Source organism: Barbus barbus (genome assembly GCF_936440315.1).
Source record: "Barbus barbus genome assembly, chromosome: 25".
Lineage (NCBI taxonomy): Eukaryota > Metazoa > Chordata > Actinopteri > Cypriniformes > Cyprinidae > Barbus > Barbus barbus.
Window position 1 is genome coordinate 20,372,995 of NC_136753.1, and position 18,054 is coordinate 20,391,048.

The following is an 18,054-nucleotide window of genomic DNA, read 5'->3' on the forward strand; positions in this document are numbered from 1 at the left end:
ACTAAATTGGTTCGCACAATTTAAACATTAAAGCAATTTGTGAAATGTAGAATTCTTTGTAGAATGCCTTTGTACTACTTATGTACGCATACAGGTGCATCTCAATAAATTAGAATGTCGTGAAAAAGTAAATTTTTTCTTGTAAGTTTTCAAAAAGTTAAACTTTCATATATTTTAGATTTATTGCATGTAAAGTAAACATTTCAAAAGTTTTTGTTTTGTTTTAATTTTGATGATTAGAGCTTACAGCTCATGAAAGTCAAAAATCAGTATTTCAAAATATTAGAATATTTATATTTGAGTTTCAATTAATGACCATCCCTACAGTATAAATTCCGGATATCTCTTGTTCTTTGAAACCACAATAATGGAGAAGACTGCTGACTTGGCAATGATCCAGAAGATGAACATTGACGCCCTCCACAAAGAGGGTAAGTCACAGAGGGTCATTACTGAAAGTTGTGGCTGTTTACAGAGTGCTGTATCAAAGCATATTAAATGCAAAGTTGACTGGAAGGAAGAATTTGGGTAGGAAAAGGTGCACAAGCAACAGGGATGACTGCAAGCTTGAGAATACTGTCAAGCCAAGCTGATTCAAACACTTGGGAGAGCTTCACAAGAAGTGGACTGAAGCTCGAGTCAGTGCATCAAGAGTCACCATGCTCAGATGTCTTCAGGAAAAGGGCTACCAAGCCACTTCTGAACCAGAGACAAAGTCAGAAGCGTCTTACCTGGGCTGTGGAGAAAACGAACTGGACTGTTGCTCAGTGTTCCAAAGTCCTCTTTTCAGATGAAAGTAAATTGCTTGATGAAAGTCCAACAATGCAGTTGACCTGAAGGCCGCTATCAAAGCAACCTGGGCTTCCATACCACCTCAGCAGTGCCACAAACTTCTCACCTCCATGCCACGCCGAATTGAGGCAGTAAATAAAGCAAAAGGAGCCCCTACCAAGTATTAAGTACATATACAGTAAATGAACATACTTCCCAGAAGGCCAACAATTCACTAAAAATGTTTTTTTTTTATTGGTCTTATGAAGTATTCTAATTTGTTGAGATAGTGAATTGGTGGGTTTTTGTTAAATGTGAGCCTAAATCATCACAATTAAAAGACCCAAAGACTTAAACTACTTCAGTCTGTGTGCATTGAATTTATTTAATACACAATATTTACATAATACACAATTTTAGTTTCACAGTTTGAGTTGAATTACTGAAATAAATGAACTTTTCCACGACATTCTAATTTATTGAGATGCACTTGTATGTCACCATGTAAACAAGCAAAGATACCTCATGGGTTATACACCAGCGATATATTGGAAGATAAGTGGTCGGATTAGATTTCAGGCCACACGGATCTATTTTATACATCTCTATCAGTGGTGCCATTTGAAAATGTGATGCCATCTGGTTATGATGAAAGATGGGGTGGGCTGCACAGGCAAGAAAAGATCATCTGAAGCTAGATGTTCAGCCGAGAGGGCTGTGTGCTCTTGATATGAATGAAAATTAATAAATAGTCAAGAGCATTTTAAGAAGATTTGTGCCACATGCAGGTGCTCATTTAAATCTTATATAAGTGTTTAAATGCATCAAGATGCAAGCATTAAAATGCTGAATATGATTCTGTTGATGAAATGTAATCAAGGCCTCCATCCACATTATATGGAGAGCCAGTAAAGTGGATGTGATCACTACTTAGTGCTTAGAATAGATTTCATGAAATACCGCAGCAAATTAATTGCACAATTTTTAAAAGGGTGAAAATTAACCCGCCCTCTTCTTTCTCTAGGGGATTGACTTTGCGGCCTTTACGGGTTATATGTCCCTGGGAATCTGTCTGGTGCTGCTGACCTCATTTCCTTTTTTGAGAATGCTGTACTGGAATAAGAAACTTTACAACAAGGAATCCAGCGAAATCGTGGGTGAGTATTCATTTATTCTGCTCTGTTCCTACGCACCAGGTTTCCCAAAATCACACGGAACTACCCTCAAGTGTATGCAGAACCATTCTGCTTTCCTTCCTTTTTGATTCAAGCTCTTTTGTTCTGACATGTGCAATGAAATTAATTCATAATCATAATCGCATTGACCTAGATCTTAAAGAATGAGCAGTCATTTCTAAAAACCATAGAGTGGTTGAGGGCACACTTGACCTTCCCTTGTTGACAGCAGTTCTTCCTATATGAGTATGTGAATGAGTGTCATACACCGTTCTATACGCTATTTACACCAAATCTCATATCCTATCCAAAGCTCCTTAGATTTGGCCTTTGAGCCCCAGTGACTGGGATAGGCACAGCCTACCCTTTCATGAATGATTAGAACCTCAGCAATGCATCAATTTTTCATCCGCCACTCCTTCTCCCACACCTCTGATGATCACATTGCTGCATTTAGTCTCTCTGTACCCTTCGGGCTGTTTTCTGTGAAATTTCCGTTATCCTTATCGGATGAGCTTGTTCTGAAAGACGTAACGCGTCTGTATTAAACAACGGAGTGTCTTTAAAAACCCACTTTTGTGCAGAACTACTTCCTTCTGCCATGGATTCAAATCTAAAGTTGACAGTTTCACAGCTGAGCCCAAGCCTCCGCTACTAATTCGAAAATGTCACATTAGAACTAGTAACGAAAGAACGATGAGTTGCTTCATTGAAAGCTTATTGTGTTACTGTATTAAAATGTGATATTATTTAGAGTATTATGAGAGAGAGTGTGATTACCTGAATTTGATACAACATTCATTCTTTAGCTCAATCTCATATTCACAATAAATCATTAGTTTGAATTTCTGCCAAGGAAAGCTTAGGTTCTTTGTCGTACTATCCTTTCATCTGTTAATGGTGATTTCCGATGACAGCTCTGCTTAGTGCATTTGTTGCCTGCGTCTTACAACACAATACTTACAACACACATATACATATACATACATGCATACATACATACATACATACATACATACATACATATATATATATATATATATATATATATATATATATATATATATATATATATATATATATATATATATATATATATACACATACACATATAAATACACTCACACACACACACACACATATATATATATATATATATATATATATATATATATATATATATATATATACACACATATGCATACACACGCACGCGCGTGCACACACACACACACACACATATATATAATAAAAATACATATGTATAAAAACAGAATGCAATGATGTGGAAGTTTCAAATTTCAATATTTTATTCAGAATACAACATAGATGACATATCAAATGTTTAAACTGAGAAAATGTATAATTTTAAGGGAAAAATAAGTTTATTTTAAATTTCACGGCATCAACACATCTCAAAAAAGTTGGGACAAGGCCATGTTTACCACTGTGTGGCATCCCCTCTTCTTTTTATAACAGTCTGCAAACGTCTGGGGACTGAGGAGACAAGTTGCTCAAGTTTAGGAATAGGAATGTTGTCCCATTCTTGTCTAATACAGGCTTCTAGCTGCTCAACTGTCTTAGGTCTTCTTTGTCGCATCTTCCTCTTTATGCTAAATGTTTTCTATGGGTGAAATATCAGGACTGCAGGCTGGCCATTTCAGTACCCGGATCCTCCTTCTACGCAGCCATGATGTTGTAATTGATGCAGTATATGGTCTGGCATTGTCTGCCCTGAAAGAGACAACGTCTGGATGGGAGCATATGTTGTTCTAGAACTTGGATATACCTTTCAGCATTGATGGTGCCTTTCCAGATGTGTAAGCTGCCCATGCCACACATGCAACCCCATACCATCAGAGATGCAGGCTTCTGAACTGAGCGCTGATAACAACTTGGGTTGTCTTTGTCCTCTTTAGTCCGGATGACATGGCGTCCCAGTTTTCCAAAAAGAACTTCAAATTTTGATTCGTCTGACCACAGAATACATACATTTTTACATACGTTTTCCACTTTGCCACAGTCCATTTTAAATAAGCCTTGGCCCAGAGAAAATGCCTGCGCTTCTGGATCATGTTTAGATATGGCTTCTTTTTTGACCTATAGAGTTTTAGCCGAACGGCGAATGGCACGGTGGATTGTGTTCACCGACAATGTTTTCTGGAAGTATTCCTGAGCCCATGTTGTGATTTCCATTACAGTAGAATTCCTGTATGTGATGCAGTGCCGTCTAAGGGCCCGAAGATCACGGGCATCCAGTATGGTTTTCCGGCATTGACCCTTACGCACAGAGATTGTTCCAGATTCTCTGAATCTTTGGATGATATTATGCACTGTAGATGATGATAACTTCAAACTCTTTGCAATTTTTCTCTGAGAAACTCCTTTCTAATATTGCTCCACTATTTTTCGCCGCAGCATTGGGGGAATTGGTGATCCTCTTGCCATCTTGACTTCTGAGAGACACTGCCACTCTGAGAGGCTCTTTTTATACCCAATCATGTTGCCAATTGACCTAATAAGTTGCAAATTGGTCCTCCAGCTCTTCCTTATATGTACATTTAACTTTTCCGGCCTCTTATTGCTACCTGTCCCAACTTTTTTGGAATGTGTAGCTCTCATGAAATCCAAAATGAGCCAATATTTGGCATGACATTTCAAAATGTCTCACTTTCAACATTTGATATGTTATCTATATTCTATTGTGAATAAAATATAAGTTTATGAGATTTGTAAATTATTGCATTGCATAATTTGTACAGTGTCCCAACTTTTTTGGAATCGGGTTTGTGTGTGTGTATATATATATATATATGTATATATACACACACACACACACACACACACACACACACACACACACACGTATTTATGTTTATATTTTATTTACTTATTTAGAATGCTCCTATTTTTCCTGTCTCGCCACAGCTCTAATGAAGAGTTTGGAACAGTGTGTTCTTGTATAATTAGTCAAATTTACAGTTCAGGTGATTAACTCATAAAACTCTGCCCAGAGCTTCCTATGAGCAAAGATAGCACATTTTAAATTGTACTTTCAGGTATCAAGTGTTTTAAATTTACAATATTAAAAATTTTCTTGCTATCTACAAAAATACATCCTAACAGGGTGCGTGTTAGAGCATGGTTATTGTTGTACTTTTATCAGCCTGTCATAATGTATGTTGTACTTATATCTTGATATCCACCATTGTGTAATGCTTGCTTGAAATGGGTGATGTGTCAAATAATTGCATATTTATGACATTTTGAAGGAACAGGGCACATTTAGCCCAAGTGTGAAGGTGCTAACACAGCTAGATAGGCAGTTAAAGCCATCATAGACATAGACAGATCAATACCACTCTCACCTAGGGAGTCATCGCTTCATCACCGCCTCTACTGAGAGTTCAGGCATGCTCTGTTCTTCCCCTCTTCTTTCACAGGCAGGATTTATATACTTTCTCATCATATCTCCCATTTTGGCCAGCCAATAAAATTAATGGACAAACAAATTTCCTCATCTTCACAGACTCCACACAGACTCACCCCCTCAAGTCGTTCCAAAACCTGTATGAGTTTCTTTCTTTCTTTCTTTCTTTCTTTCTTTCTTTCTTTCTTTCTTTCTTTCTTTCTTTCTTTCTTTCTTTCTTTCTTTCTTTCTTTCTTTCATTGTTAATTTTTTGTAAACATACCTGATGCATTAAAGCTTCAAAATACCCTTACACTCTTCAAAATACACTCCCTTTTTGAGTGAATTATTCATTTATTACAATCGCATTTTAATATATACATTTCATTTGCTTGGTTTGATCATTTTTAACCTCAGTCAAATAGTTTTTGGTCTTTTTATTCCATTATTTTTGTGTAAATAAATAGGCAAAATAATCAGATGAGTAGTCTTCCTCCAGTTGTCAACTTCTCTCTACAGATGGCTATTAGCCTCTTGAGCAGCTGCTCCCTCTGCTCCACAGAGACCAACTCCTCACATCTCCTGTACACCTCCACACCTGAGCTCTCCTTCACACACCTGACAGTATGACAATAGCTCCTTTATAATAAATCACTCATTTTAGCCATTCACAGGCTGAAATCAGGCTCTGGGGTTCCTGGAGAGGCTTTCACCGTACGCATAAATCAGAATAAGAGGAAAACACAAAGGCTTTTCTAACACCAAGTTGTGTTCTTTTTCAAAGTTCTAAGAGTCACACAGTGGTTGATCATCCAATTTAAACTAGGTCTTTTGAGTCATTCTTTGATTCTGTGAAATATTATGACTCTGTATGAGAACTGCTTGTTGATCAGCCCAGTGTCACAGCAGTTCTATGTCCTTAGTAACCTACAGATCTGGTCTAGAAAATTGCAGGTATAAAAGTATGGTCTCGTGCATAGAGCAATGTAAGCAGGAGTTCAGTCTAACTTTCATTCATCATGTAACACTGCTTGAATGAACCTTTATGTCATAAGGTTGTGTGGAAAACTGGAAATTTTCAGAATTTAGATTAAACAGTCAACCACCGGTTGACCTCGTTAATATGTCAAATAGATAAACTACTGTTCTCCCCCCCAGTCTTGTTTTTGATTGACTGTAAAAATGTTTTTGTAAATAAAACAAAGATTATTGGAGTACATTTTCCCAAAAAATGTAAAATAAAATAAATGAATGAATAAATACAATTTCAGACTTACTACAAAATGTCATCTTTAATTCAGTGTGTTACTTGCCGTTTCTTTGTAATTATTTGTGAAATTTGCAAGCAATTTCTGAGTGCAAATTATTTCTCATTATTTTTCTTTTGGCAAAGTGCTACTGCTCTAGGTGCATGAATGGATGCTGCACAACTAGAGCCTTAATTACATATATACATGTTTTTTTTGTGCCTGTCATTTTAAAGATATAACAAGATGAGAGACAAACAAGAAGGCATGAGGGCACACTTTATATTGGCCTTTGTCCACTGTGAGGATTGTCTTCCCTTTGAGACATCATCAGCATGGGACTAGCACCATCTAGAATGCCAATCTTCCCCTCCGTTCGGTGTTTATTGGGATTTCGGGTGGCTAACACAATGCGAGACTGCTAGTCAGTGTTGAGCTGATGCAAAGTCTTAGAACACTGCTCTATAAGGAACAGGAACTTAAATGATCGGCTTGTCGGTTCCCCAGGTGCATGCTGCGTCTGGAACGAAAGACCTCCACAAGGCCTGATGGTGACCACTCAATGCCAGTCCAATTTATAATTCTGTAAAGCCTTAAGTCCCCACAGAGCCTAACTTTTTCAAAAAATCAAGCCTGCTGTGCAGCTGATACAGTTTCCAGGCCCTCGGCATGATGCATTACTGTGTCGATTGTGATCAACATGTTTTTTCCTGTGTCAATTAGCTTCTGGGAAGCTTTCCTAGCAGCCTCCCCATCACATAGTGAGGAGTCATGCTGAAGGACTAGTGCAAAACCTTGCCTCTCCTATCTCTTGCTTTTTTCCCTTCTCAATATTTTCTCTTTCCTTACCTTTTCCATTTATTTAGTAATTGCCTAGCTTTTTGCTTCATCTATCTATCTATCTATCTATCTATCTATCTATCTATCTATCTATCTATCTATCTATCTATCTATCTATCTATCTATCTATCTATCTATCTATCTATCTATCTATCTATCGTTATTTTTTATTTATCTATCGTTATTTTTTATTTATCTGTCTATTTTATTGATTGCTTTTTTGCCTATTTTATTTGACTGCTAATTTATTGCACATTTTGAAACAATTGTTTGGAAATCTGTCACTAAATTTAGACTTTGTGAGAATTTAGACTTAGTATGAGTCTGTGTTACAACATAATTACAATCATGGTGAGAGAGCACTGTTTTATATACTTAATTGACAGTTAATTAAGGGTCAGCTACGAGAAATATAAAGGTAGTGAAGTCGAACTTAAGTCTTACATATTTTGGTCTTCTTTGATCAAATCAAACCTTTATTTCAAGCTGTTATCACTCCATTGAAAATTGTCTGTGTTATTGTTTTTTGGTCTGATTTGATCACAGAATTAAAAAAAAAAAATCCTGAGATTGGCCTGTCTGCGTTCTATGTCTACTAAATTAGTAATGGACATTTGTAGTGACTACATACATTTCAAAGATGTTTGAGGTCAAATTTCAAAGCTTTAGGTTAAAAATATTCTGAATAAATGAGTGAACAAAAGTGTTACAATTATCCCTCCTTTATTATTATTTTTCTGGATTGACTCTGTTTAACCATAAATCTCTATCTTTAATAGTTCTTGTTATCTGTTTCTTCCCGGTTTTTTGGAATAGATTTGAAAATCTTATCTTAACTCGTACTTGTCTGTTCCACAGCTGAACCCTTTATCTTGTCCCGATTTGTGTCACCCTGCAGAACTGAAGCATGAGATTCTGGTGTGGAGGCAGACAGCCCATCGCATTAACCCTGCCAGCCGAGAGGAGACTGCCGTCAAGTGTCTTCTTATGCAGAAGGTGCTCAATCTGGAAAGCCTCCTGCGCAAGAAGCTCAAGACCTTCCAGAGGTGACACAATCATGCTCAATCCATTATTTTCCTTGTCTGCCTGGTTAAAATACAAGCAGTCTGTCTACACCATGCATGGTGTTTAAAACCATGGATGTATGTTGAATATAAGTGGGGTTTTGTTGCACTTTTTTTCTCGTTGTGTTGTCTAAATGTCATGAGGATAAAAGTGGAAACAAATTAGGCTACACTTACAAGATGCGATCTCAAGCCTCAAAATCTTTCATCATTTTGATATTGCATAAAGTATTAAGATGAGTGTCTTTCTTGGTACGAGGTCACTTGAACACCCTGTTAGGTCCAAAATATATCCATTCCCACTGCATGACACCTGTTGTGTCTGATGGCAGCACATACCCAGAAGCCCAGGATGATAAATGAGAAATAATTAACCTGTAGAAAAGTAGGTAATTGTTCTCAATTATGTCGGCTCTCTAAAGCTCTCGTAGAGAGCTGAAATTTTAATCATGCAGAATAATTTTGTTCTCAACAGTAGCCTGTTTTTATTTTTTTATTATTATTATAAATGCTTCTTTTAACTAAAGAAATTCGATTAGTTCTGCTTGTGGTTTTGTGGAGCTTGTGGTTTGCTTTGATGACAGATAAAATAATCACAGAAGCCATTTACAGCCTCACATGCTGAGTAGAAAAGGTTCGGGGTGACCACATGAAATCACCACTCCTACTCATTTGCAGGTGTCCATGCTGGCTGAAAGGATGTATTAACACACTCTATTCTATGTTATTCCTTTATTTTCGTAGGCAAATATCACAGGAAGACAAAAACTGGGAGCACAATATTCAAGAGCTGCAGAAAAAGGTAAAACAAAAAGTATTGTACCTCACTGCTAACCTTGCCTTATCTTGATGTTATCTTATTATATGATAAGAAACTTGACCAATTTCTTTGATTCCACAGCAGAACACTCAGGACCCTAATAATAATTATAGTAATAATAATCATAATAATAATTTATGTATGCAGCAAAAATTTACAATTTTGTGATGGTATAAACATCAGAAGTATTTAAATTTACATTTATTCACTAAGCAGATGCTTTTATCCAAAGTGACTTACAATTGAAAGTGTTTATAGTTTGGTTTCTAAATATCAATTGAAATTTGATGGTTTTATTCACTTGGCAGCTAATAATTCACTACAACAACACTTTCTGGTTGGCACACACCATCTTTAGCCTTGTTGCAGTTGAATCCGTATGTAATGTACTCTGAGTTATGTTTTTGATAAAATACTATTTATTGGAGTTTAATTGGATGCATGACCTTTGACGACAGTAACAACAAATATGTTTCTACTTCCTTGTAAATGTTAACCTGTAAAGCTAACCGTATCGTATATGATTAGCATTGTAATATTTGCAATTTTTTTTCATGGATATAAATTAATTGGAAAAGGCCTGTGGATTGCAACTCAGCAGCTGAGAAACACTGTTATAGGGCATAATATGTATTTGGCGTGTTTCTTTCTCTCCTGTATCTAAACATGTCTTTCTTGGTCTTTTACAGCACAGAATAACTGACACAATCCTCCTGGTCAAGTGTCTGACTGTCCTTGGGGTGGTCATCTTTATGTTCTTCCTGAACTCTTTTGTCCCTGCCATACATCTGGATCTGGGTAAGCGGGAGACAAACAAGGACACAAATAATCAGGATTCATCCGTTTCTATTGCTGAACTGGCCCTGCTGTTTACATGCCTCACTGTATAATTATGAGGGCTTGTTTCCTCTCTGTTTGAGCAGAGGAAATGGAATCACAAGAATATCTTGCTATTTTTGAAATGATCAAAAATGTGCCAATTCCTCTACCATGGAGCAAACATTTAATTTTATATGCATTATATTAGGTTTCATAGAATAAAATTAGAGAAACGAATGTTATTAGGCTAACCACTTTCTCCCATGATCTAATTGGTGTGTGTATGAATCTGTCAATGTGTTGATGTCATAATTGTTTGCAGCTGGGCTTTAAATGCAGAAAGAGACACAAAAGCAAAACCATAACAATGGAGTAGCATGAGATTAAACAAGGCGGCTAGTATTACTCGACCTAAAATTAGTCTGTTTTATTTTTTGTTTGTATTTTTTCTTTCTGCCCTTTCATTTTGCTCTAGCTTTGTCAAACTGGTTTATGGATGTGTTTATTATACAGTGAATGAGATGTCAATTACACATGGAAATGAGATCGAGAACTTCACCAAACACTATTAGTGAGAACGAGTTGGTCAATCAGAGAAAGCCAGCCTTGCAGCTCACTAAGGTTGTATTGTTTGACCTTGTATTGTTGAGTCTGATTGTGTATTGATAATCAATTCTCATTTGTAGACAGTTTGATCTTGTGGAAAGATGACACATGAGTATTATTTTCTAAGCGATCATGTCTCATATCTTCATACATACAAAATCATGTTTTTTTTTTGTTGCCTTCCACAGCTGTGTACTAAATTAATTGGCAATGATCGCAAAAAATAATCACTGTACATTACCATATGCAAAAAACAGTGTGGTTCTGCTTTCGGATTCTCCTCAGTGCCTTGTTCTGATCAAAACCAGGGTCGGCCAGAATGGGCTGCAAATGACTGTCATTAGACTTTCATTAGGTTGACACACCACCACTCCATTTGACCTTTGATATTGATTATTTAATCATGGGTGAGGATACAGTGCGCCTCCTGGAGAGCAATGAAGCACACAGGACGCGCTGCACTCCACGTCTTTCCAACGAAAAGCACATTCATGACAATGAAGTGATTCTTAATCCCCAAGGCCATCCATTTCCCAGAAAAACTATGTAATTACAGTTTGATTCTGCTATAACTGACTGGTGAACATTTAGCTCTGTGAACAATACGAGCAGTAACAGTGCATTCAGGAGTTTTCTTGATTTTTTAGGTCACTGAAAAGCTGTTAAGAGATAAATAGGCTCTGAAAGGTCATTTCTATAGGTCCATCAAAGCATTTCACATGTAGGTCGTAACGGATTTCCAAGGAAATATCAATAATTTTCGCAGTGTGAGACATTACTCTGAAAGTAAAGAGATTTTCCTGCTCAAAAAATCCAAAGAGGTTGATAGAAAACAAGCAACATTTAACATTTGACTTAAGAAACTTGCAGTACTGGTTTGCTTATGTAGTTAAAATTCGGCAGTTCTCCTTAAAGTTGCTGATTGATTTGGTAGTTGTGCCGAAATATACAGACACCTAGTGGCATGGATACAGATAGAATAAAGCATGAACAAAAATGTTCATTACGCATTATAAAAAATACTCTATTCATATAGTAAGCCGTGATTAATTTATTCCACAAGGGAAATGTTCGATAACAGGAATTTTCAGAGAAAATTAGAACATTTTAACCCCCATGAGGCGATGCTCCATGAGAATTAAGCAGCTTTATTATCTTTATGATTATGAATATGTCTTTGAGTCACAAGTCTTTATCTCATGTGAATGTGTTTTAAACCATTTTCTTTTAAAGATGCTATGAAACTTTGGCCTCTTCTCTGTTTGAAACATAAAATAGCAAAATTAATTCTTTACATGGCTTTGACTGCTCCACTGCAGAACGGTTTGAGGTATACATGTTGATTTGTTAATTTTTAACCAAAATCTCTTCTGTAGTACAACTTTAAAACAATATTCATTTATTTATGGGTAAAACGTTTTTTTTAACGAGGAAAGGATTACATTTAAGATGTGGATCACATGCATATTAAATATCGTTAATATAACTCATCTCCTGATATGATAATTTATTTATGAATAAATAAGTTAAAATCCTGACATAATTTATCTCCTGGGCAGCACAAAAGCTGTACCACCAAATAATGAATGCGGAAACAGAGGAAGATTAATCAAAGTAGAACACACACAACAGCTCATTTCTTCCCAGAACATCCTGAGAGAGACAAGAGTTCTTTATAAATAAGGTGCTTGTGGAAACACATTTGCTTTAAAATGAAGAACATGATGAGGTGGTGTTTGTGTCTCACTCAACGGGCCAGAATGCCTGTGTTGTTTTGGGTATGATGAATGAGCCTCCCAGGCTTCTCAGCAAACTTCTTTTAATTGCAGAGCCTTCTTTCTTTCTCGGTCTCATTTTTCTGCTCTGTTTGTGCTGCGCACTGCTGAAGGCCCCCAATTCCTCCTCCGTCTTCAGTTGGATGCCGTGGGGGAACATTGAAGCGGAAAGCAAATCAAAAGTTACTTTTTTGGACTAGTGTTGTGACAAAACTGTCCCAGTGCCAGTGTGGAAGAAGTCTGGGATTCATTTCACACCATGCATGAACAACAGTGCTAGAGTTTGTATGTGTGTGTGTTTGTGCCATCCAAATTTGTGAATATGCTTCACTTTTTGAGAAAAGATGCACAGTCTTATGAGAAGCAAAACAAACTTTATAATCACAGTTTTAAAGAGATTAAAGCTTCATTATTTTCTTTCTCCTGGGTTTTCATTAGATTTGAGGATATTCAAAGACTCTGAAGGGAAAACAGGAGCTTAATTTTGGTATTACTTTATAATTTTTGTAATTATGTTTACATATACATCTTTAGGGTATCAACCAAACAAGAGGGGCAAAACAGATATTTGAATGACATCACATATATTAGTGAGTCGCACGCTCATTTTTACTATTCAATTTCAACTTCCGTCAATAAATTTCCATCAACTCCATCCTGATTTGCAAAAATCCACTTTTTTTTTTATTAATAGACTTCATCCTGTTACGTAATTTTGTCTTCCATCATTCAGCTATTCTGAACAGCATTGCCTTTAAGATCTTTACCTCGTTTAAACCATCTTTACATTAATATATTCTCTACCACAATTACAATACACCTGTGTCCTCTGTGTGACTGGAGCTGATTCTTTCTCTGACTACTTCTGTTCTTTCTCTTCCTGTCTTTGGCTCTTCTTCTGTTCGTCCTTCTCATTCCTTATTAAATGATTTCCCACGGGCAATCTTCAGCACTCACCTGTTTAATCAAATTTTGCTAGAATTGGAAGCATATTGTCACCCCCTCTGCCACTGTATGATTTATAGTGTATCCGTTTGTTGCAGCATTTACTGACCAGCGTTGGTTATAATCCCCAAAGTATGAGTGCGTGCATAAGTTGTTTTGTGCTAAATTTGGGAGGCTTGAATAGTAACTGTTTGACTGTTGCTTATTTTAATGGAGGCATTTCACTCATTGGCATCGCTGGCTGAAGTCCAAAGCCCCTGATGGCTAACAGGAAATAGTCTGGTGGAAATGGGGTCTTTAGATAATTGCTCAGTAATTTGTTATCCTGCTTTGAGTGGGTTGGATTGTTGACATTTGTGACCATTTCTGCTGTTAAAATAATAGTGAGAAGGTTGAGCCTTTTATGATTGTGAAGTTTATGCAGGCTAATATTGAAAAAACAAACAAACAAACAAACAAGAGAAGTCTCTTCCCAACTCTTCCTTCATTTTTGGAGGAAAGTTGTCACTGTCAATCCTTTGTCGTGTGTGTCATGTGTTCCCGCCTCATGTTTCCATATTTGGTTTGTTTCCTGTCCTTGTTTAATGTGATCATTAGTTAATTCTGTTCCAGCTGTGTTTGTGTAATTAGCCTGTGTATTTAAGTTCCTGCCTGTTCAGTTTTGTGTCGTCTGGTCTACTCGTTACGCCCCGGTGTTCCTGTCTGTGTCTACCTTGCCTTGTCTTGCCCTGCTTTGTTTGGAGTTATTAAAGACTGTAATTTGAGTTTGCATCCTCGTCTCGTGTTCCTCGTTCATCCTTGCTGTGTGCACCGTGACAGTCACTCACAATTGTCCTTTCTGCCTTAAATTCACTGAGCCCTGGGACAAAATGTTTATGGAAGACATCATTTTCTGGGCCCAAGCGCTGGTTTTAGCAAATGATTTTACATCAAGCTGGCGATCCAAAACAGTTGTTTATCTTAAAAAAAAAAAAAAACTTTTTTGTTGGTATTTTCACATAGTTTTTTCTAACTTTTGCTACAATAAACACGTCACTTCAGAAAACTTGTGCACATCCCTGTTAATAGTCCTACTAATATTATATGTAGCTAGTGTTGTTGTAATGCTTAAATACAATAATTAATTTCAAATGACCCAATAAATTAACTAAATCATTCTTACTATTTGGGATTTAAGAGAAGTCTGGGGCTATCCTAACTTTAGAAAGTTATTTACGATGATTAAGAAGAAAAAACGAAGAATGTTTGGGAATACAACATTATTCTTAACTTTTTCTTAAGTTAAAAAATAAGAAGAATGTTTTTCTTAATGTTTCATCAATCTGGTTCCTGATTGTGCACTCCAGAGGAAAGCACTGTGTTATTATATGAAAAATAAATATCATTTCGACCCCAAAGCTTTGACAGAATGGGGTGTACAGTATGTGACCATCTTCTCAACACATGCTGCTTCAAAGACTGTCCTCACTATGTGTTCCTGCTTTTAACTCAAGACCCATCTACGCCGACCAAGCATCATCCACTCTCCCTTTCCCTCTCATATTTGTTTTCTGAGTACGCTGAGGATTAATATTCAATAGAAAGATTAATATTGCAAAAACAAATAAATGCTAAAAGAACAAGAAATGAATTTTTCTCTTTCACTGTTTTGTTTTGTTAAATGATGACAAACACAATACTAGGAAATATTATTTTCAGGAAACATTTTATCTGGATGCTACGATGAATGTCCACTTAATGGTGCTCCAGTAAAACACAACCTAGAGAAGATAATCCACTACCTACACTAATGTATGTTTCTAACTCTGATTTAATTGCTTGTAAATGGTTCTCGTAGTGTGTAAGTATATATTAAGTGGGCTAATGGCTTCTGTTTGTTTGTTGTAACATTTGCAGGCGGTCATTTATGTTTTTTGTTCTTTTTTTAAATTGTCAATGTCAGTTGCATGTAACACGCAGGTCCAGAATAAAGCCTGTTTTTCTGTGGCTATTATAGTAAAGGTCAGAGGCTGAGATGTGACGCATTAGTTGTGCACGGACTTGATGTCTAAATGGCACACTCATTATGATGGACTTCTACCACCGCATGTGATGGAGCAGTATAACGCTGGTCTGCTTCCTGCTGTATTATCCGCCTCACTTTAGTGACTCGTACATTTTGTTCCTGACATGCTGCGTATGTTTTTAATCCCAGAGGCTTCTGGGAAACAGTACATCACCTAATCAGCAGTAAAATATCTGGCAATATTTCTTGACAGCATGCACAATGTTCACACCAGCTAATGCCGTTTTATATTTCACCTCCATTTTTCAGATATATTTTAGATTGATATCACAATAACATCTGAGTGGATTAAAATAAACTGGTACATGTTGACTTTTATTTTGCTAATATTTATTGAACAGAGAGCACAGGGAACGTTCACATAAAAGATTCAGGCATCAATAACTTAGCAAGTCTGCATTAAATTGAACAAAAATTGACATTAAAGACTTTAATTAAAATTTCTATCTCAAATAAATGCTGTTCTTTTGAATTTTCTGTTCATTAAATAATCCTGAAAAAAATATTAAGTTTTCCACAAAACTATTAAGCAGCACAATTATTTTCAACACTTATAATAATTACAAATATTTCTGAAGACTGGAATAATGGCTGCTGAAAATTCAGCTTTTCCATCACAAAAATTAATACCATTAACAATATATATTTGACAACAGTTATTTAAAATCATCAATAATATTTCACAATACTACTGTTTTTACTTTGTTTTTGATCAAATAAATGGAGCTTTGGTGAGCATAAGAGACTTCTCAAACATAAAAAAGCATACATAATTTATTATAAAAGCATACAGAATTAATTACTAAGATCTCCTCTCTCAGGGAAACTGGCCCTTTTATGTTCTGTTATCTCTGTTGTAGTTGCGATTCCAATCATTTATTTAGACTGAGGTTCTTAGATCAGTGTTGGACACGTCACAGAAGCCTTTAATGAAGACTATCCAGTAACTGGCTTATCATTCTTACGCCCTGACAGGCCGTAGTCCATTGTGGCGTTGCAGACTACCTGTTGTGTCAGTATATCGATGTGCAGAGCGATTATGAGTCTGTTTGTGGGGTGGCTGGACTGTGTTTCTAATTGAATGCTGCTGTTTGTTCTCTCTCCCGCTGAATGTTTTTTTGTGTGAGTGGAATGCCAGATTTAGGACCGCTGTGGTTGGCTGATGAGAAAGTGCTTGTGGTCATGGGAAGGCAAGATAAATAGAGACATAACATATGATTGATGCATTGCATTAACCACCGGTTGGCTGTTTTCCAGGATTCCATTATTTTAAAACCTTTACGTGCAACAACAGGAAATAAAATGTTTGTGTGAACAGTGTTCTTGGTTGTTTTCCAGTGATCTCCAGTGATGTACTGTTTTGTCCCTCAGGTTGGATCGCTATCTTGGGGGCTCTGTGGTTACTGGTGTTGGCTGACATTCAGGACTTCGAGATCATACTTCACAGAGTGGAATGGGCCACCCTGTTGTTCTTCGCTGCTCTGTTTGTGCTTATGGAGGTATGCTAATCCTCAAAAAACGCCCACATATCCCAATGTTCTGTCATCTATTACATCACAGTGATGGCTAGTCATTGTTTACCAAGATCAGTTTAGCCGGTCACCTGCCCATGTCGTGTTTTGGATGCTGGTTCGGAGCCTGTCACGCCTCGAACGCGCCCCCTCAAATGTATTTTTTTAATGCAACCAAAAAATGCAATGCAATGCAATTAAAAAAAGAAAAAATTCCCCTTAAATTTGATTTAAAATTTTATCAATACACACATATACAGTATATATTTAGGAAATATTTACATGTATTTACATTATATATAAATATATTTAATGTATAAATGGAAGATATTTTTCTTAAATGTATACATGCATGGGTGTGTATTTATATATACATAATAAATATACACAGTACACACACACATACTATGTGAACAAAAACTATTGTTTTGGATGTGGTTAATCGCGATTAATTGTTTGACAGCACTATTTAAAAGATTTATATTAGACTTGTATTAACTCTAAATTAATTTGCACAATTATTGTAAAAAAAATGTGTTCTACTTATTTTTTATACATTCACATTTGTGTCTGTTTTTTGTAATGTATTGTTATAGAAGACAAAATATTTAAAGTGCATTGTCATGAAAGATATATAATAGTGTATTATTATGTAAATGCTTAATACATGTTTATTATATATCTGTATCTATTTTTGTATTTTTTATTTTCCCCCTAAGTTTAATCTGTTTTGTTATTTACAAACCTGAAGGAAAAATTGCATCGTTATAGAGAACAAATTATTTAAAGTGCATTGTCATGAAAGATAAAATATTAATAGTGTACATAATAGTGCATTGTTATGTTTATTTTTATTTATCACATTCATAAATAAAGAAGGACAAAGAGGGCGGCTTAGAGACTGGGAGTCTAAGTTAGGAGAATGTGAGCATGTCAGCAGCAGAAATGCTAGGTTTGCTGTTTGTGTTGGTTTAATCCTTTGTCTTGTTAGGAGGACAGTATTCACA

The 18,054-nt window shown here is 36.1% G+C and overlaps 1 protein-coding gene across 1 annotated transcript in view; it reads left to right on the forward strand.

Moving 5' to 3' along the window:
• Positions 1 to 18,054, forward strand: part of LOC306844802 (P protein-like) — a gene marked incomplete at its 5' end in the record, with an annotated part of 112,837 nt that overhangs the window by 42,359 nt on the left and 52,424 nt on the right. Inside the window, 5 exons of the mRNA XM_079377175.1 lie at positions 1,796 to 1,928; positions 8,341 to 8,488; positions 9,251 to 9,308; positions 10,016 to 10,124; positions 16,908 to 17,035. Coding sequence (XP_079233301.1) covers positions 1,796 to 1,928; positions 8,341 to 8,488; positions 9,251 to 9,308; positions 10,016 to 10,124; positions 16,908 to 17,035 — 576 coding nt within the window. The remainder of the gene's footprint in view (positions 1 to 1,795; positions 1,929 to 8,340; positions 8,489 to 9,250; positions 9,309 to 10,015; positions 10,125 to 16,907; positions 17,036 to 18,054) is intronic.